Genomic DNA, 20,538 nt, shown 5'->3' with positions numbered 1-20,538 from the left:
AACCAAGCAGTATATATTGCAAAGAGTTCACTGTATCTACATCTATGCAGTTAACCCTAAAATTTATTATCTTATCTGTATGGAAAGCTTAATGAACTTTAAATTACCGCATTAAATGGACGAGATCATTTTCCCCTAGTTTGGTAATTCAATATCGATTTTTTCTTCATGCATTAAATTGTGACCACTTTAATTTTATCTCCATAAATCCCTCGTGAACCACAGCAGTTAAAACATCAAGATGTATAAAAAACTGTCAGAGCTTCCCTGAAAATATATATGAAATTCATGTTCAAAAGATCCAAGTGCGTGAAGAGAGACGTACCTCCCAATCTGACGTGGGTGTGCTTATCGTAAAGGGAAACTTTCGGGATTTAAAAAAATAATAAAATATTGAATGAAATACAGGTTGAAGCTGTAAAATATGGCTGCAGGACTGCTAACTAAAGACATGTAAAATTCTTGGTCTAGTAGTTTTTGACTCAGCATATGATACTCTGAGGTAAAGTGATATGATGGCATAGATTTTCCTGTTGGAAGACAGATTTCATTCACTTATTTAGCTGTCGCATTTATGCAGTGCCTTGAGTTATTAGGGTTAAGTGCTTTACTGACCATGGGATTTGAACCAGCGACCTTTCGATATCACAGAGTCCTTATCCACAGGAGCCACATACTCTACATCAGGGGCTTCCCAGTCCCCCAGTCAGCTAGTTTTACTGGCGCAATGTACAGGCAGTTCCCAGCTTAAAAATGTCTGATAGACTCATACTTATGAATGGACTGCTAGAAAGCCTATTATATAAAAAAAAATTGAGTTAAATACAGTGGTTTGTAACTTTGTGACGCTCATTGTAACCTGGCAGCTGCTGTATGCCAGGCCGCGGTCATCAAAAGGTCAGGAACACCCCCCCTACCCTAGAGGATTTAAAGTTTTGGTGGTCTACAGTACCAGTGAAAAGTTTGGACATGCCAAACTGCCTATAAAGGAGAGTGATAGATTGCCGCATCACATGACCTGGACCAAAAACAGTAGAAATGGCTTTGGAGAAGCTTGTCCAAAGAGTGAAGAAAAAGCAGCCAATGAGTGCTCAGAATATGTGGGATCACCTTGGAGACAGTATGGTCAGCCAGTCCGTGGAGCAATTGGGGTTAAGGGCCTTGCTCAAAGGCCCAAAGGTGGGATCACTCTGCCGATCCAGGGATTTGAACCAACAAACAAATCCCAACAAACAAATTTTTTTTCAGCTAATGCTTTTTTGGCAAGTGCAAAAAATCCATATATGTTATTTTATAGTTTTGATGCCTTTACAATTTTTCTAAAATGTAGAGAATAGTACAAAAACCTTTCTGTGGGTAGGTGTGTCCAAACCTTTGACTGGCACTCTATTTCTCTGGCAGTTCCACAGCTCTAATGTAAAAAGCACAGATGATAATGTCAGTGGTGGATGGCCTGTTTCAGAAACGGAACATTTCTGCTGCTCATTATGCATACCTCAAGCAAGAGGAGACCTTAATGCAGAATGTTTTATGCTGAATAAAATACATACTTTTATTGTTGACAAAAAGGCATTAAATGGCAAGAATGTTTTATGTCGCTTTCTGGTCTGGTAGAGGCTCAGCACTGTGTTTTATGTATTATTAACTTTATTTTTTTCTGACATTGCCATGGTAGCAGAATCCTCTCCAAATGGAAAGCGAAAGCCTTCTAGGTGCCTTCATTCATCCAAATTTCCGTGAATTGATGGAGGAGGGAAAGTAGGAGCTCGTAGAGTTAAGGGAAGTTGCCTCCCAGCTACCAGCACCTGAGTAGCAATGTCAGGCCTTACTCCGGGTTACCTGATCATGCGTCAGCAAACTTGTGCGTGGGGCGAGTCAGCAGCACCGCAGCACCGGTGCTGAGGATCATGAACAGATGTAATTCGTGGTCCTTTCTGGTGTGATTTTCACATTAGCGGCAGCGATTGTGCGAAATGACGAGATTCTGAAGCGTAGCTTGTTAGGGCTGCGGTTTTGGAGAAGTGCCTACCGTCTCCCGCTCCCCCCCCCCCCCCCCCCCAATTCCCATCTACGGATGAAATTGGCCTCCTTCGTCCCACAGCCCAGCTGTTCTTTTCATTCCCCCCCCCCCCCCAAAACCCCAATCCCTACATGCCGTCACCATCCCGGGAAGAATGTATGACCCTTTCAGCTGTGTTTCCGCCGCATCGTCGATCTTCCAGCACATGACATCTGGGAGGATGTCGGCTGAGAAGAATCTGAGGATGCCGGGCGTCCCTCTCCCAGGTGATTATGGGTGATACTCCAGGATATTAGCTCCCGTGGTTTCATCTTCCATCCCATAGTGCTACATCCGGATTCCCTCAGATCATGAAGGCCAAGCGGCATCATCTTGGAACCCTGCTTTCACAATGGATGGTGATATGAAAAATAACAGTCGGTTGTCATAGAAACCAAAAGGCTAAGTAGTTTTTAAAGGTTAGCAGAGTTTTATTTTGGAAACATTCATCCTAGACCTGCAGTTTTAATATACATGAGAAATGTCTGAATGCCCACTGAAATGCGGCACAGAGGGTCTTTGTGCTCATGGTATTCACTGGCTTCTATTTCTTACATCTCCTTTCTTTTAAAATCTGCAGGGATAGAAACTTTTTTTTACAGCGTTCAAAAGACTGTTTCAACACTTTGAGTGACCTTGTCCATGTCGATTTTTTTTTTCTCCCCCAAGCTCATGGAATTGTCGAAAAAGACTAGCCTAGGATTTAGAGGCTTTTTGGGACTTTATGCGTGTCTTTTTCCGTTGACATTGCGCATTACAAAAGCCGGAGGATCGACACCCTTACCCAGGAGGTCCTGCTATTCTGGGGACTGGATCAGTGCTGTGTCTATGTGGTGCCCTCTGACCTCCTGGTCTTGTTCAGCTTCTCCAACAATGAAATTTGATTCTGTCACATGACCCTGGAAAGACACAGTGACAGGGCATGAAATAGCAGGCAGTTAATTACCATGTGTGGCTTTCAGCTTCATCTATATACTGTGCAATATGTCACATACTATAAGAATGACATAATGCCACTGAAACATTCAAGTTTGAACTTGGGTTAAAGTGGTACTTCTATGATGGAGCCAGTTTTAAGGCGTTACCATTTTTCTGGAATTCAGCCTGTGTGCTTTACATAATCCTACTTAAATAACATACCGTCCTTTGAAAGAATGCAAATTGCAATTAAGAAAATATCTACAGGAAGGAAACTGAAGTAGAACTGCGACACGATCTGATTGGACCAGTTGCTCTCGGAGCTGAAGATGGACTTTGTAGCTCAGCGAGAAGATGGATGTCTATGAGATCTCTATGGGGGAAGAGTAGAGAGCATTGAGTAGTTTTGTGCAAAGATATTAAAACTAATTTTTAAGCTGCAAACAATATTGATAGTAATAGGAATTGCAAAAATCCAGGGCAATGTGTACCTTGGATGAGGGTCTGAGTGAGTTCAGAGAGCTTATGCAGAAGATGTGAAAAATATGGCGGTTACTGTTGACCGTCCACATGGGTTTCTATGGCCTGATTCCCACTTCAGTTCTTCCCTTCCACCTCCTCAGAGGGAACATTCCAGCGAGTTTGGAAGACAGCATCTTGAACCTGGCCATTTCGCTCTGTTTTTTCAGTTCTGTTGCTGAGGTAACAAACATCTTTAAAAATCTACATGGCAGCATTCTGCAAGCTCTTCTGTAAACACTTGAGATTTTGAAATACTTCACCTTTAAATTATTTCGTCGTCTTGTGTATGAACCCAAGATGTTTATGAGTAATCAGCAGAGAATGACGGCAGAGACCCCAGTTAACCACCACCTTTGACTGCTGGGAAATTCTTGGTGAAAAAATGGTGGGAGTACTCTGGACCACTTTTAGGGGGTTATTCACCACTGACCCCAGCTTTAATACTCCGATTTAATCCATGGCTTCACTTAGGAGTGCGACCCGTTAAAGTCAAGAGCCAGTTCATGTTGAATAGGCAATAAATACTTTTAAACTCTGCCAGCTAGTCCGACTATGCAGAAGATAGAGGAGGAATTGTGTAAAATGGGCATGAAAGCTCATTGTCAAGTGAGTGGCACATCTTTACCAGCTTAATGTGATCCCAGTCCATTACTGTCGCAGCAGCAACAGGCCTCTCAGTGTAAATCCCCGCCTTCTGCGCAGATCGATGGGCCTTGTTCTGCTTTGTCTGATGAACTCTCGGTCGCCGAGAGCCGTTACTGCTACAGCCGAGAGGCTTAGCTGGATTTGGGAAGGAATGATTTTGGCGAGTGAGTGCAGGGTAGCGACCGAGTGACGGGGAATGAGGCTGCTGTTATGGCACATGTGTCACTCTGAGCTGCGGTGGTGCCGCGCCTGGCTGGAAAGGCTTTCCCAGCTGCCTGTGCAGTCATCTGACATTTTGACATTATTTAGAATCCCCTATCAAGAAGTATCTCTCTGTGTAATATGTGCAAATTTCAGCTTTTATACTGTCCTGCTCATACTGCTATTTGTTTATTTTTATTAATTGTGTTTTGGTCCAGGGCACATCCTAAGCTTGATAATTATTCTTTGAAAAGATCTGAATACTGTGGAGCACATTTAGTAACTCCTGCATACTGTATATACCACATAATGAATAATATTATGTTTTGGTGTGGGTGAAGAAAAACCTTCCGATAATACATATGTGTGAGTTTTATATTGTAATAAAAATGATCGCCATGTTTTTGAACATTACCCAAAAGCAGTGACAAGTAGATTGGAAAATCCGTGCAGAATGTGAATTAATCAGTATTCACACGAACAGTATAATTACCCAGGATAGACAGAATTTGTAAAATCATTTATTAGGTGACATCGGCTCTGTGAGGGGCCGGTATCATGGCAGGTTTTAGTTTAATATTGCAGATGTTAAACAGCTAGGTTGTGAGATTTTTTTAAATTATATTTGGTATTGAGCACATTTGTCATGGTCTCAGGACACCCCTGGAAAAGCAGGTGCCTGCCACAGAGCTAAAATCTGCTGGAGAGGCTCCGTCTTTTCAGGACCAAACTGGCAAGAGGTGTGAACAGGACCAACTACAGAAAAATAATCCCAAAAGGATGCAGTCTACATACAGGTAAAGCGAAGTACTTCAGGGACCAAATGAGGCAGACCTTACAAGGTGCAGTTATGGGCCTGATGTAACTGCATTTCAGTCCTGGTTATTTGTGCAAGACGAATTGTACCAAATTATCCCTACACTGGAAAAGGATGGGGGGGGGGGGTGAACTCAGGTAGCCCCCATAATTCCTGCCGCCTGCTCCCCATGCCTCAGATGGATGTTGGTCATGCCCAGTTGCCCTGCCCTCATGCTGAAATGAGCGTTTTGAAGTTTGACGTTTAATAATAGGATGGGTAGATGCTTGTTAATATTTCTCATCATGCTTATTTATCAATTTTTCTAGTTGACTGCAGTACAGGCAGGATGTTCGTTGTATAAATCATGGCTTCGGGTCATTGTTGTTCATTGCGTTCCTGGTGCTGTCTTCCACGGCATGTTCTCGAAATCTAGCATGGAGTAAAGCCTCTGAAACCGCTTATATAAACACGTTTTATTTCCTTCATTCCGCTTGCATGTCCTGCTGTTCCCTCGTCATCATTAACTACCCAAACCCAATGAGGAATGAAAAGGACGTTTCAGTGGTGCTCTACACCGCTGTCAACAAAACGAATCGGTTTATTCAGATGGGGGGGGGGGGGTTGTGTAATGCTAAGGTTAGAGTGCCGAGACGTTGCCGTGAGAGGAAGCCTGCCGTCACAGGAAGCGTCAAGGTCCGACAGCCTGGCCCACTGGATGCCGTGTGGAGTCTGGACTGTAACGATGGTCAGACGTCTACTTTGGGTCATCGGCTGCAGTTTCAGCACATTACTCTCGTTCATCTCTGAGGTGCTTTTGTTTCGCCATCGCGGTGTGTAACCATGTGGTAGTTTTCCCGCCTTACGGTCATGAACGTTTTTTCCTCCGTTTGTTCTTCTGGCTCTCCTTAACTCCTACCACTTCTGCTGACTTTCTTTCTGTTTCCCACCCTGCTCTCTGTTCCCTCCATCTTTTTTTTTCCCCCATTCCTTGTTGTGCATTTCCTGGTATTGTAGAACACTGATGGGTGGTGGTGAAGGTAATTAAACTTGAAATATGGAATTTAAATATTTAATTGCATTATTGCATGCTGTAAAACTTAAGTGTCAGGTTTCAATTAATATCATTTATGATATCCATGTAAGCAGTGGTGGAGCTTTGACTTCAATAATTTTTTTATGTTATTTGTTTTCAGCATGCTGAGTGCTAATGGGTGGGTCTTGTTTTATGAACCACTGGTTTTAATGAGTATAGCCTGTTTGATTTGGAGGTTTTCAGTTTTAGGATGACATTTTTCACCGTCTTTTTAAAGAGAGGATTCTGGAGGCTTTGTGAGACTTTGGTGTTGATGCTAATCAGTGTGTGAAGATCTCCTCCCTGTTCTCTTCACCCGTCTGTGTCTGGTAATAAGTTCCCGATGAGCTGCTCTCAGAAATGAGACACCAAAGAGTCTGGGGGTACCATCCTAGCCTGAAAGGAGGAGCTTATCCTTGCACATATTTTTTGTTGTTGTGATATGATGGACTTTAGCCGCCAGTTATTGCTTTAACAGTGATCACATTTACAGAGCTGGATTGTAACGTTAGAAGCCTCTTCAGACATTTTGATCCGGTTTATTGTTGCTAATCTAGTTAGTTGGTTCTTATTTACATATCGGTATCTGCAGTTATGTAACGCATCACATTGCGGGTGCTTGTGGAAATTCAACCCGTAAGACATACTGGGTGAAGCACAAAGAATCTGTCAGAGTCGCTGTTGGGCCCAGCCAGCCCACTCACGCTCTGAAGAAGCCTTCCGTTGCTTTTCCTCTATGGTTTCATCGCGCTGCGGTTCTGTGCTTTCAAACACCAAGCGATGGTGGAGCGAGTCCCGCCTTCCCCCACATCTGTGAGCTTTTTAGCTACTGGCAGCTCGAGCCCGGAGCCCGGAAGGTTCTGGTAGCTGGCACATGCTACCTTATGTACAGGGAATTAATGCGTGAGAATTTCTTTGGAGTGATATGGAGGGAGAAAAGAACAAATCTGTTTTGGAAAAACGAATTTCCTCAAAGGATTCCCCGTGTTGTATAACCGCTCAAAACTACAGCTGATTTGCCCTGCAGTTTTCATTTCTTTTTAGTAATTATACTCTGTATGATCAGTGGGTGCACAGTTTTGTAAAATTCCTCTTTACTGAAGACTTGTCAGTCCCTGTAGGAGTCTCAAGGAGCAGCTGTGACTTAACCCTGTGCATTTCCAGCCCTTTGTAGGAAGTTCTTAAATGTTGTGGTATACATGATCAATATAAAAACCGTTATTTCATCCTTCACCATCACAAACCCTGATGAAAAGCTTCCCTTGTGTTTCTGATTTTCGCTAAATGGTAAACGTAGAGTGTTTACACTTTAGGAAATATTAAGCATGTATTTCCATTTCAGTTCTGGTCTTTTAACAAAACATATCTACTTATCTTCTGCTGGGTATGATGTTGTTCACCATAGCTGGCCATGATAACGGAGGTTTCCATTAGGATTTAACGATTTGGCCACTGGCTTTTCTGGAAATCAGACACATTCTTTTTCCATGCATATTACTGCAGCTAATACTTTTTTTTTTTTAAATATTTTGCTCCCAGCTTGTTTGATATTATGGGGGCAGTGGACCTTGGGTTTATGGTGCCGATGGAGTTTGACCTTCTGGGGAAAAAACTGCATATCATTGGCTTTACCAATTTAGAATGAGATATGAAGTTGAGATTGTGTGTTTTTGGAATGTATCTGACCATTATTTTGTTAGTGCCAGTAAAATTGGTGTTCCAGATTTATTTATGTTTTGAAACATTAGCAAAGCAATGAAAACAGTGTGCCAGTGTTAATTAAGCAACTGACGTCCTCCCTTAGGGACATGTCTGTAAGTACTACAGCCTGTTTTGACGGGAATGATGTTGACAGCCAACCGTCTTACTGATTTTTCACGGGAAATGGCAGCTAAGGTTTTGCTAGCCTGAAAGTCTGAGTGATGGACAGCATCGACCAGGTAGGACCGTGGAAGAAGTGCGAGTGCCGCTCTGAGATCCTGAGCAGAGCAAGCTAGCCGTTCTGAATCTATTGATTACTCGTCCATTAGATTGACGTTTGAGGGCCATTTCATCAAGTGCAGTCTGTCGAGAACTTCACAGATGGATTCTGGTGATTGGTCGCTGTACCTCGGGCCCTTATTATGCCTAAAAATAACTTTCTGCAACCAAAGTGATGTGATCTACTGAGCCATGGAAAGAATATGATGAGTCACCCTTTCCTCTTCTCCCCATGTGGACTAATATATGTGTGGCCCATGTCAGGAAGACCCGAAAGCAGGGGTTCTCAAAGTCCGGACCGCAGTCAAGATGTGGACCAAACTGCAAGTTAATCCAGACCTAGCCAGTAATGTACCTTATGAATCAGAATGGTTCACATAAAAAAATCTTAACTGGGTTTGAAGCACAAAAATACAAAGTCGAACCACCAAACTTCACACACACATAACTCGTCATAATCCCTCCCAATTAATCGAGAAGATCAGAGGGCGTTAAAAAGTTTCCATTTTTGTTATACAGTACAGTGCAGTCTTGGCCAGCCAAAGAAAAACATTTAAATGATCTTCATGTAGCTGTAAAACCATGATAGTGTGCCTGTTAAATTGAGTCAGCTTAGCCAATTCAAAACCTCTGCTAAGATCACCTCAGTATTTGCACAGTCATACAATACAGCCATGTATTTTCTGACTCGAAAACTAGCACACCTTGTATAGCTAATCAATAAAAATTATAATAATATAATAATGGCTGAAGTGGGCAGCGGTTGATGCTGATGCCTCACAGCAAGAAGGTCCTGGGTTCGATCCCCGGGTCGGGCGTAGGACCTTTTCACACGCTCTCCCCATGTTCACGTGGGTTTCCGCCGGGGGCTCTGGTTTCCTCCCCCAGTCCAAAAGTGCGCATGGTAGATTAATTGGCGACACTAAGTTGGCTCCATAATTGTGTGAGAGTGTGCGCCTTGCAGTGTGTTGGCAGTGACCCCGTTTGGGATTAAGCGGTTCCGGTGATGGATGGATGGAATGGCTGCGGTGCCCCTGAGAGGAGGTTTGGGAACTGAAGCGGTGCTCATCTAGCCGTCCTAACAAGATATCAGTAACTTCTGGGAGAATGGAAGAAATTTTTGCTAGTCTTTGATTGTGTTATTTATTTGCGTATGTTCAAATGCTAAATTGTGTTTTTGTTCTGAGCAAATGTGCATTTCCTACACAGACAAATAGCTTTAAACATTTCTCTTGACTGCCTAAGGCTTTTGCACAGTACTGGATATTGATGTCTATATCGTAGGCTATTGTTAATTCATTAAAGTTCATGAAATGCTGTTTTACCCCTGACTTTGAACAAAAATCTGAAGCCAACCTTTGATCAGAAAGTTTGAGAGCCAGTGCCCTAAAGCAGGGGTGGCGAACCTGATCCGTGGAGAGCCGCTGTGGGTGCGGGTATTTGGGATGGCCTCTCAGTCATCCAATAACAGAAGGTCCCCAGGACTGGAGTTGAGAACCACTGCTTTACTATTGGCTGATTGAGAAGCCATCCCAAAGACCCGCACCCACAGCGGCTCTCCATGGAGCAGGTTCGCCACCTCTGCCCTAAACGATTTGCAGATTGTTTACTAAGGTGCAGGGTTCCAGTAACTCTGTTCCATCATCTTGATCCACTCAAAGTTACCCAGATCACCCTCTTCATCCTTTGGTGAAGTCCACCTACACTGGTTTGATGAACATTCCCATCACAGCTTGTCCCTACACCTACCTTTCATGGTGGATAATGTTCTGTATATTGCCAATGCTACGCAAGCCTCAAAGACGCTGTCCTGGGTGGATGGATAGTAATGTATTAAATAGCAGATTACTGTTGCTACATGATTAGTTCACTGGAAAGTATAACTCTATGTATATAATGTACTTTTTTCTTCAAAGACCTTATGAAGCAGATCTTTCTTTAGCAGTCCATGAAGATGAAGCACCTCATTTTGTGTATGTACTTAACATGCAACATTTCTAGAATCTTCTACTGCATCAAGAATTTCCAGAAGCTATTGCACTCTGTTGAATCACTGCACGTCAGTGATTTTGCTCAGTGGGACAGTATAATTACCGTCGTCCCCCCCATAACAGTAAAATGGAATGCTCAGTTCTTCAGGAGCTGTGGGCGTGGTGGAGGTGCCCCGCCACCGGGGAGCCGAGAGAGTGCTCACGCTCAAGCCCGGCTGACAGGACAGGTCTGAGCGGGCTCTCATTAACAAGACACGGAGGGGCAATTAACGGGCGCAAGAATGAGAGATCAGAACAGCGGCGGGGAGCGCGTCTCCGAGTTCTGCTCCAAGGTGTGCCCTCGTTTTATGGCTGCAGCCCGCGGAGAAGATCGCTTCAGTGTACCTTGTAATATAACTACCCTGGCTTCTGTAATTGCCTGTTAAACACCGTCTCCTGTAACACTGGTCAGGCAATGTGATGCCGTACAATTAGGTTGTTATAAAGTGGAAGTAAATAAATTAAAGTAATTGATCTACTGTCATCCTGTTCAGCCTTCTGCCCTATGCTGCCCGGGTTAGGCTCCAGGCCCTCTATGGAAGCCCATCCAGGACAAGAGGATGGATGGATGGATGGATGGATGAGTGGATGAGTGGGTGGATGGATGGATAAGTGGGTGGATGGATGGATGAGTGGATGGATGAGTGGATGGATGGATGGATGGATGGATGGATGAGTGGATGGATGGATGGATGAGTGAGTGGATGGATGGATGAGTGGATGGATGGGTGGGTGGATGAGTGGATGAGTGGATGGATGGATGGATGAGTGGATGGGTGGGTGGATGGATGAGTGGATGGATGGATGGATGAGTGGGTGGATGGATGGATGAGTGGATGGATGGGTGGATGGATGGATGAGTGGATGGATGGATGAGTGGGTGGATGGGTGGATGAGTGGATGGGTGGATGAGTGGATGAATGGATGAGTGGATGGATGGATGAGTGGATGGATGGATGAGTGGATGGATGGATGAGTGGATGGATGGATGAGTGGATGGATGGATGAGTGGATGGATACACGGGCAGACGGTCGGGTGGACAGATGGATAAAATGATTTTATTTGGGACATCTATCTAGTTTGTCCCATTCAGGGTTGCGGGGGGTCTAGAGCCTATCCCAGAGGCTATGAGTGCAAGGCAGGGAACAACCCAGGATGGGTGGCCAACCCATTGCAGGGCACACTGATACTCACACACTACAAGCTGATGGAGGGGGGGGTGGGTGAATGCATTGGGCAGATAAAACAATGTTATTTGCTTTTGGTTTTTAGATCTGATTATTCAGTGCACTACTGGTACAGCAACTGCTGCTGCACGATATCACATGACAGTAGGTGAAATTACCCGAAATGAACTATAGCCAAACGGAATGATCATCAACCAGTGTGTCAGATAAGTTGGTGGTGCTGCAGCGACTTATCAACAGACACAAAGCAGTGCCGAAAAATGCGATGTGATTAGCGCATGCACACGATATGGTGCAGCCCTGTTCACATGCAGTTATAAGTTCCTTAAACGGATGGAGACCTTTTGAACTCAATTTCTTCCTCTATTGTACAGCTTACAGTGAATATGGGGATAAAATCCACAGATGTGGTTCGCCAGCCTTTCACCTAAGTCATTTGTGACCTGTCAAGATGTAAGGCACGTCCACTTACTTTATGGTGCTCTCCCAGTTCCAGCAACCCTGTTGTAAATTTGCTGGTTACTCTCCAGTTCAGTGCCCTGTGTTATGTTTGATCCATTCATGGAAATATTCAGTGATGAAACTCGCACGCTCGACACTTTGAGAGGGTTTCCATTCCCGCTTCTCCTCTTCACTCTGTCTGTTAAAGTGTATAAAAGTAAGTGATGAGGTCCGTCTCTGCTTGAATTATACAGGAGTTATCGATTAGCTACCATCTTCTAGGTGCATCTCGTATCGCTCTCTGTATCCTTTCTGGCCCAAGGCCCTGCTATCTGTGGAGATTATGGGAGGATAAATCTGCAGTCCGCCATAAAGACGATGTTAAACAATGCATTTGTTTCAGCTGAGGGCACGGCCATCCGCACTGATGTGAAGCCCTTAGTGGCTTTCAGAAGAACCAACGTCGCTATATTTGAGCGTTTCGTTCATGTAGCTCAGCCCGCTTTGTTTGTCCGTTGGCCTAAAGCAGGAAAGAGATTAAAGGAAAATTGTTTTAAGAATTGGCAACATGCCCTATAAGTTTACTTACTTTATATTAAGCTTCAGTACGCCAAAGGCCTTCTTGAACGGGGCTTTTGATGCACCGAAGGTTTAAACCAGGCCGTTCATCCTGCAAATTTAATATTGGAATTTTTCACACTATAATTTCCAGAAGACTTTTCTGCAGACTTTTCATTTGTTTGTCTCTTCTAATATGATGCCAATTTAAAGGCCCTCTCCCGTCATTAACTGACCAATAACAAGAAGACATTTTAACAAGAAGATTTCTCATCAAAGCTGTCAATAAACACAAAAGAACTTAAATTTCTCTAGAAATCTCCTACAGTGCAGCATGAATATGCGTCCGATTAATATTAAATATTCATTGTCGTGCTGCTCATTAGCAGACTGACAGATGGCATCTTGGGGTCTGTTAAAATGAGATCAACCCCTGGCATCTATGGCATCTACAAGCAACCCCAGATCCAGCTACGCTGCTGGCATTTCACAGACGTCGGCGGGTGATTTAATCAACCGTTGTACAAGTATGTTATGAATCATTGTCTAGCCGCATGGCCTCCGTTTGATCCATTGTGCCAGAATTCTGGGTCTCCGCTTTCCCCAGAAGCCATTGCAAGGTAACCATGACAGCTCGTCCACTCCTGACCCCGAGCAGCATGTCGCTGCTCATAGCGAAGCGGCCGCTTGGAAGATGTACGTTTCAGAACCGCAGAGTAAATAAGGCGCGAGGGATTCAGCTACTGAGAGCTTCTCCAGGCTGGTTTAAAGATTGATGCTGATACTGTCTATCCAGCATGGATTCCAGTTGAAAACCTTAAATAGTCCATACTTTCGTATCCTCTTTCATTGCTCCTTGTTATACCACAGTAAGCTCAGCGTAGGCAGATTTAGAATGGTTATTTTTATTTTTAACTAAGTCCTTAAGAAATGGAGAACTGTGGTCCTTAACATGGGTAACCGGTTCATACAATTATTGAATTATGTATATTAGCATAATGCTGATTATCATTAGCGTCCCTGTTGAGGATGCTGTGTGTTGCTCTACAGAACCCCGTTCGCTCTTGGCTCAATGCTCGATCCGTTGTGAATGCAGGTCTCCTGCGGAGGGTTTCCGACGCGTTTCCTCGGCACGCTGACGCCTTGTTCACCCGCTGGTGTGACGGCAGAGCCAATCGGAGTTTCTGCAGTGGGTGGTTTAACTCCCCCCCTGTCAGTTCTCCCAGTTTACATATCATTCCTTCCATTTACACTGAAGCAAACTTCAGCTTTTACCCCACTGGAGGGGAACCGTTTCCTTTCCTGGAATCTCCTGTATTGGACGTCCTTTTCAACAGATGGGAGATGAAGTCAGTCACGATATTTTAATATTTATATTTAATGATTTATGGAAGTTGGAGTCACGTGGTCTATCATTACCTGACCATACAATCCGGTTGAGGAAGCTGCTCGTCCAGTGCTAACTACCGAGGTACATGTGTAAACGGCAGTTGCAGTCTCTCTTGTGGAATAAAACATTCACTGCGCTTTTTTTTCCCCAGCTGCAGCTGTATTTTAGGGCGCAGTTAAGAAAATTGACGTTCACTCTTGCTTTGTGCAGTGAACCAATTCTAATTATTTTTTATCCGATTATTATTTTTATACCTTTCTTTTCATCTGCATTTCAGTGCTGTGCATTCCCAACTGTGTCTAGGAAATGGCTTTTTTATTGATAAAGATGATTTTTTTTGTTGGGGGGGATCGAAACCAAAGGTACCTTCTCTGACCTTGTGAGTCAGGCTGTCCGTCCATGATAGATTTGAGCCCCTCTGATCTGCGCTTCTCTTTTCCAATTGTAGGAAGGTTAGGGTGATAATCACATTTGTGCCGGGTCCCGATAAGAGCAGAAAGCCTCTGTAAAACACCCGGGATCTCTGCTGTAAAACTCATAGCCCTTGTCCCCGGCGCTGGGGTGGACCAGAAGGCGTGGGAAGCTTGCTGGAAGTGGCACGTCCTGCACTGAGGCCCCGTGATACGGAGTCTTTGTTCCTTTAACGGGGAAGCAGGATTTATACCGAGACGCTGAAGCAGTGCTGGGATGAGGTGCTTTTTTATCCCCGTCCCCCATCGGGTGATCAAACGGCATCAGTGGTGGAGAACCGCCACCTCGCTGCGATCAAGCTCAGTGGTAGGTGTCAGTGCCGGTTCGAGCAAAGACCTCCGTGTAAACACGACCCCCAGCTCCAGCTTCCCCGCTGCTCTCCCTGACTCCCCCTGCTAGCCGCCTGCGCTAATTGCAGTGTTCCGCACTGCACATAAAACTTACCTGTCAGCTGCATTTTCATAGCTGAGGCCAAATACTCCTACAGATGATTAATATATTTAGCCGCATAGCTAGCAAGTAGCACGCATGGCTAGGTTCTGCAAACATGCCGTGACGGACGATGCAGTGACGGCCTGCTTGTAAGAAATAATGGGTTCAAGACTGTCTTACAATGTCTTGTAATGTGTTAAAACCTCAAACAGTGCTGCATTGCTGACTGCATCAGGTTGCTCCAAAACTAGGCAGTAAATCCTGACTCTCTTAAGCGGCTGTAGAAGGTTCTCTCCCTTGGTCTTCACTGTGATAATCCTGCCTTGTTCTTTAGCTACACGCCTGGCCATAAGCCCCTCTGCAGGATTTAAAGGCGCACGGTTCACCAGTCACACGTGTTGAGCTCGGAGTACATCTATGGCCTTACAACCTATTATATGTCAACATACATTTGCTGCTGTGATGTGTCCTGTGGTCTGATCACATCGTGATATATTTTACCCATAGGGGGCGATCCCACTCCTCAGAATGGATAATGATGGCCTTTGGCTTCCTGGTGGAGAGGTGATCTTCATTTAAGGAGGCCCCTCTTTAGCCCTCCTTGTCCATGCCAGACTGTGAGGTGATCTGCATGGACAAGGTGGAGTCAGTTTTTTCCATAGTGTCCCCTGACTCTCACCCAATTTTTGTAACTGAGGCTACCTACCTGGGAAGATGAGTGAATGATGAATGTTACATTTATATGGCGTTTTACAGAACCACTGGGGAACCACTTCAGTCGGCACCACTATGTAGCCCCCACCTGATTATGCGACTGTGTAGCAGCCATTCTGCACCAGCATGCTCACCACACAGTAGCTAAGGGGGTGGAGGAGCAGGAGAGAATTCACCAGCTAGGTATAAGGGATGATTAGGAGGCCTGATTTGAAAGGGCCCCCATCCTCACCTAATCAGCTTATCAAGGCTTGTAGTTGAAATGTTTTGCCCCAGAGCCTGTCCTCAGGAGAACATCTTCAGAACCCCCACCCCCCCCCCCCCCCCGAGAGAGGCAGACCAGCACCCCGCAGGCCGTGGGACCTGTCCGCTGTGTCCCTATGTTTAGAACAGCGTTACTGGGACACAGAATGAAGCCTGGGGCCGTTATACAAAGAAAAGGTTTCTTTAATTCTGGCCCCCCAGCTCCCCACCTATAAGCCCCTGCTGAGAGCTCAGAGCACAGGCCCAAGGGGGGTGCGATTGAGCTTTTTAAGACTCTTTTTTTGCACGATTTCCCCGCCAGCGCTCCCTATGGTGTCTGGCATCCGCTCAAGGCTGTTTGTGCAGCAGTGGGCTTCATAGCCGGTCCGCCTGCATCATTAGCATAATCATCTGTCGAGCTTTAGCCGCGGTATGCTAATAGTAGCGTTTCGGTGCAAGCGCCTGACTTCCTGTGGTGTTTATTGCTCATAATTACTCAGCGCGGTGATTTTTTTCCTTCTTCTTTTTAACCTCCCCCCCCCCCCCAACCCCACTTTGACTTTTTATTCCGGTCTTTTGGCTTGGTGTTTTCCAGAGTCAGTGATGTTGTGCCAATCAATTTAGGTAGGCACATTCCTACCCAATATTTTGTAAAAATGTTATGTATAAATGTATTTTTCAGTCAACCAATAACTTGCCTAAATTGACTATGAATAACAGGTTGTTAAACGTGCGGTCAGGGTGGTCTGGCCAATAAGTGAGCTTCCTCCGTCAGATGGCATCTCTTAATCCCCTCCCCTAAGCGTCGTCATTCCCGTCATCTTCCGATAACGCTACACATCATCAATGAGTTGTTACATCGTGACATTCACGACTCACATGTCTGCAGTAGTAAACAAGGTTAGCTGAAAGTTTGAATGTATAATAGTTATATAAAATTTTAAGAACATTAATATCAGCGTATGTGTATTTTTTCTGTCTTGCGTGGTTTTGAAACGGTGCCTTCTCTCAAATTCGGTTTGCAGACCGCCACTGCACTGCATGCAGTGGTGCCACGCCACCTTAATAAGAATCCTCCAGGCGTGTAGCAGCCACTGTCCCCTGCCTAATGGCCCTTCCCTAACGTTCTCTCCCTGACACAGCCAGCCGCTCGCCGTATGGAGACACCTACACTCCTTTAATACCGTCTAATATGTTTTACAGCTTCGTTAAATGTGCCGCCGTAATGTCTTCCCAGTTCAATATCCTCTGTTTCGACAGGAGATATTAAAAATACTCGGCCTGTGTTTATTACTTTATTACCTCCTAAAACATCGTGAGTAATGGGACAAGACGCCTCTTAATCACATTTGGCTGTTGTCCTGCCCTCTTGGGTAACGGAGAGGAATCACAGCGGTGGCCGGCTGCAGGGACACATCAGAAGGTCCGGTGGTTCCTCCTGAGATGGTCACAGGATGCCAGGGTGTCCTTCCGGGCGGGTGGGGGTGGGGTCTGGGTCAGAGTCGGGGTCAGCAGGACACGTGCTACATGAAGCCTGGGCATCTTATCGACACCAGATGGCTCGAATCCAGAATCAAGAGCATGGATCCATCTGTCAACCTTGTGTGACCGCTTATCCAGTGCAGGAGCTCAGTGAGCCTGCAGCCTACGCCAGCATGCCCAGTGCCAGTGCCCAGTGCCCAGTGCCAGGGGCCACTCTGGGTGGGATGCAAGCAGAATGTGGAGCAGATTCTCTTGATATTTAATTTGGTTAATAAAGATCAGCAGTGGCATGACTATAAAGAAGGAGAGAAAACAACATTTGTGAAATTACATTGCTGGTTTCCATGATATACCCCGGAGCCGTCGTCTCTTGGTCATTTTACCGTGATTGTTCCTCTTCATGTTGATTCTTTTCTTCACGGGTCGTTGATCCAGTAGATGTGTGGATCATGTTATCGGTGGTAAAATAAAAGGCAATGTATTTAATGGATTATGAGACTAAAATGCAAATTAAGGACTTTTCTGATTGGTCCGTTATCTTCATATAGCCAGACTGGATGTGCAGACCCTCCTGCAGACTGCATTGCGCATGTTTGGCTGCTTGCAGTCTGGAGCTGGATGGTACTTGTCTGCTTCTGGACTGTTTCTGCTGTTGAGTTTAGGCTTTAGCATGTGCAGCTCTGGTTAACATGGACTCTACAAGAACCCAAGTCAGCCATGGTGTTTACCTCAAGCAGTCTCAGGCTTTGTTTTAGAGCTGGGAGATCTGCTGTTCTGCTCCGCTCCATGTGCCCATAATGCGCGGTCCAGCTGAAGAGTGATTCACGACGGATGAAATTACCACGATTTGCCAACCAAGGGCCCAGGATTTGTTCGTGCCAGTGAGAATGGTGCCGATGGCGGGATTCCTAGCTCTGTTTCACAAGTGTTAGTGAATGTTATCTCTTGGACGGAGCCTTGAAAATGGAACAAAGAGAATGGAATGGGGCAATCTCAAGGATTGCACTTGAAACCACGATAGCCGTCTTTCTTCCAGACAACTCGGGTTTTTATGCGAAACCCTGAAACTGCCCCTGACGGGACGGCTGATTAGCAGGGCGCTTCTGCTCGGTGAAGCGGGCGGCGGGGAGGGCTGCACCAACCCGCCACTTTCAGCAGCAGAGCCCCTGCCTGATTAAACACAGCCTAACGAGCACCACTGAGAGGACTCCGGCAAGCGCGTTACGGGGCGAGGAACCGTTAGACCTCCGCCTGTGAGGCATCCCTCCAGAGGGTTCACGTCGCCAACTAGGACAAATAGGAGTACAATTTCAGGTCCCCCCCCCACCAAACATACACTAATGGTACGTCTCATCTTAAGGGAGCTTTACTTCTGCTGTCAGTCACTGTAATCTGCACTGGACTTGTGATGAATGCTGGGCAAGTCTGCTGCGCACTTCTGTCATAAATGCAGGATACGACAGGCCAGACCAAAGGCTGGAACACAGGGAGAGGACAGGAATCCAGCAGCACATTATTACACAGAGATGCACCAGCCCTCTGAATACCGAACGCAGCTTGTTGTGGTTGGACAAACTCAGTCCAACAGTTAGGATTTTTCCGCCTTTCCTGTATGAAACTTATATTTTTATATATTTAACTGTCTAAATGTCTTTTAATGATGTGCATCAACTTTGCAGTTTGTTCAGTCGGTGTTTGGATTTCCTAATCTGAAGGTTTTGATCATTTAAAAGAGGATAATCCATTGTTTGCTGGAGGCGTGTTCGGCCTGTTCTCCAGTGCCTTGGAGTTTATGGGGCCCCTTCAACCTGTGTGTGTCTGTCGCAGGGGTCAGAAACGCAAGCTGGACGACAACGACGACGGAGACGGTAACCAGGGCGACGGCGCCGATTCCTCCAGCGAGTCCAGTAAGGAGGAGGGCAGCAGCTCCGAGGCGGACGAGATGGCTGCCGCCCTGGAGGCCGAACTCAATGACTTTATGTGACACGGCTGGGGATGTAAACGCGCTTTTCTGCCTGAAGCAATCGTATGTCCAACCAGAATGTTCCGGGGGCGAGGAGCCGAAGGGGCCCCAGAGGGGTCAAAATGCGTGTATAAATAGTTATGCAGCTATAATAGATGATTTTAGGGGTAAAAGAGTAATTATTGAAACACAACGGTGTTAATGTTTTATTGTGTAATAAAAAATAGAGGGAAGTTTGTGGATTTCTTTTGTGTTGTTTCAGTTATGATTTTTTTATAAGTATAAATATATGTAAAGAAAAAACGATTGGTTGAATATGCCAAAGAGTTGAAATGGGCACGTCTGAGCCTGCAGATACATCTATGTACTTTACCAGCTTCATTTTCTCCTCTTGTGATTATATTTCCTTTATATAAAAGACACTCGATTTACCAGCAGTGATACTATGACGCCTGAATGTGTTGAATTAAGAATTTTTCTGTCCTTTTCCTTAAGCAGACCTCAAGAGCCTCTTAAGTAAGAATGAAATTAACTAATGGAAGAAAGAAAACACTGCATTTGAGGCCTCTGTGTTAAACTAACGCAGTCCTGACCTAACTGCAGGGGAAGCCAATGGGGTACAATCTTACTGACAGGTGGGTCGTGCGTTCTGGTGTATTTCCAGCTGTTATCTGTAGACCCGATGCTCTGTGCCCCCCCCCCCCCCCCGGCCCGCCCTGGATGATCACGACGGCTGTCCAGCCTAAGGGGTTTCCCGCTTCTGTACGGGGGTTGGGACAAGCTGGTTTTTGGGCTGTTTCAGGTATTTGTCATACTGTGCTGTGACTCCCGGTCCCCGTGGCACATTGCCGTGTGACCGTCAGCTGCCGGCGTTTCGTGGTCTTGGCCACTTCACCTTTTGTTTGACCCCCCTCCCATTTTTGTCTCTTTGTTTTTTAGTGCTGTGTTTACTTTTAATGACAGAACTAATGTGAAGTTTTTTGTATATTCTATTTCATACTTGACAAGAGAGAAAGATTCTTTTCATTTAATAAAGATTTGTTTTTTAAAAATCTGCTGCTTTCCTGGAGGGTTAAATCATGAGGACAGAATAGCTGTTCTGCACGTACGCGGGACGTATCCGTTGTCTACCTGTCAGTGAAACCCAGCTATGAACTTCGTCCACTGCTCATTCGAGTTTTAAGTAGGTACGGCTTTTGTCTGCCTGAGGATAAATCAGATGTTTCCATATGCTTTTCCACAAGAAGATACTAGTGTCACCTTTTTGTGCGATAAAGCTCTTTCTGCAAAGGAAAGTTTCTCAACTTTCCTTTGCATCACACTTAAAGTAAACAGCTTATTTAAATACAAGTAAGCAATATATATTTTGAAGTTTTTGCTCATGGTAACAGATTAGCTGTAAAAGGTACTTATCACTGTTACAAAAAGGC

General features: G+C 45.1%; 1 protein-coding gene across 1 annotated transcript in view; it reads left to right on the top strand.

Moving 5' to 3' along the window:
* The window catches only part of ctdp1 (CTD (carboxy-terminal domain, RNA polymerase II, polypeptide A) phosphatase, subunit 1), a 72,412-nt gene extending 52,266 nt beyond the window's left edge, over positions 1 to 20,146 (top strand). The window contains exon 13 of the mRNA XM_023811775.2: positions 18,973 to 20,146. Within this exon, the coding sequence (XP_023667543.1) occupies positions 18,973 to 19,129 (157 nt within the window). The 3' untranslated portion in view covers positions 19,130 to 20,146. The remainder of the gene's footprint in view (positions 1 to 18,972) is intronic.
* The last annotated feature ends 392 nt before the right edge of the window (positions 20,147 to 20,538 follow it).

Source organism: Paramormyrops kingsleyae, chromosome 23 (genome assembly GCF_048594095.1).
Source record: "Paramormyrops kingsleyae isolate MSU_618 chromosome 23, PKINGS_0.4, whole genome shotgun sequence".
Lineage (NCBI taxonomy): Eukaryota > Metazoa > Chordata > Actinopteri > Osteoglossiformes > Mormyridae > Paramormyrops > Paramormyrops kingsleyae.
This window is presented reverse-complemented; position numbering and strand designations above follow the sequence as displayed.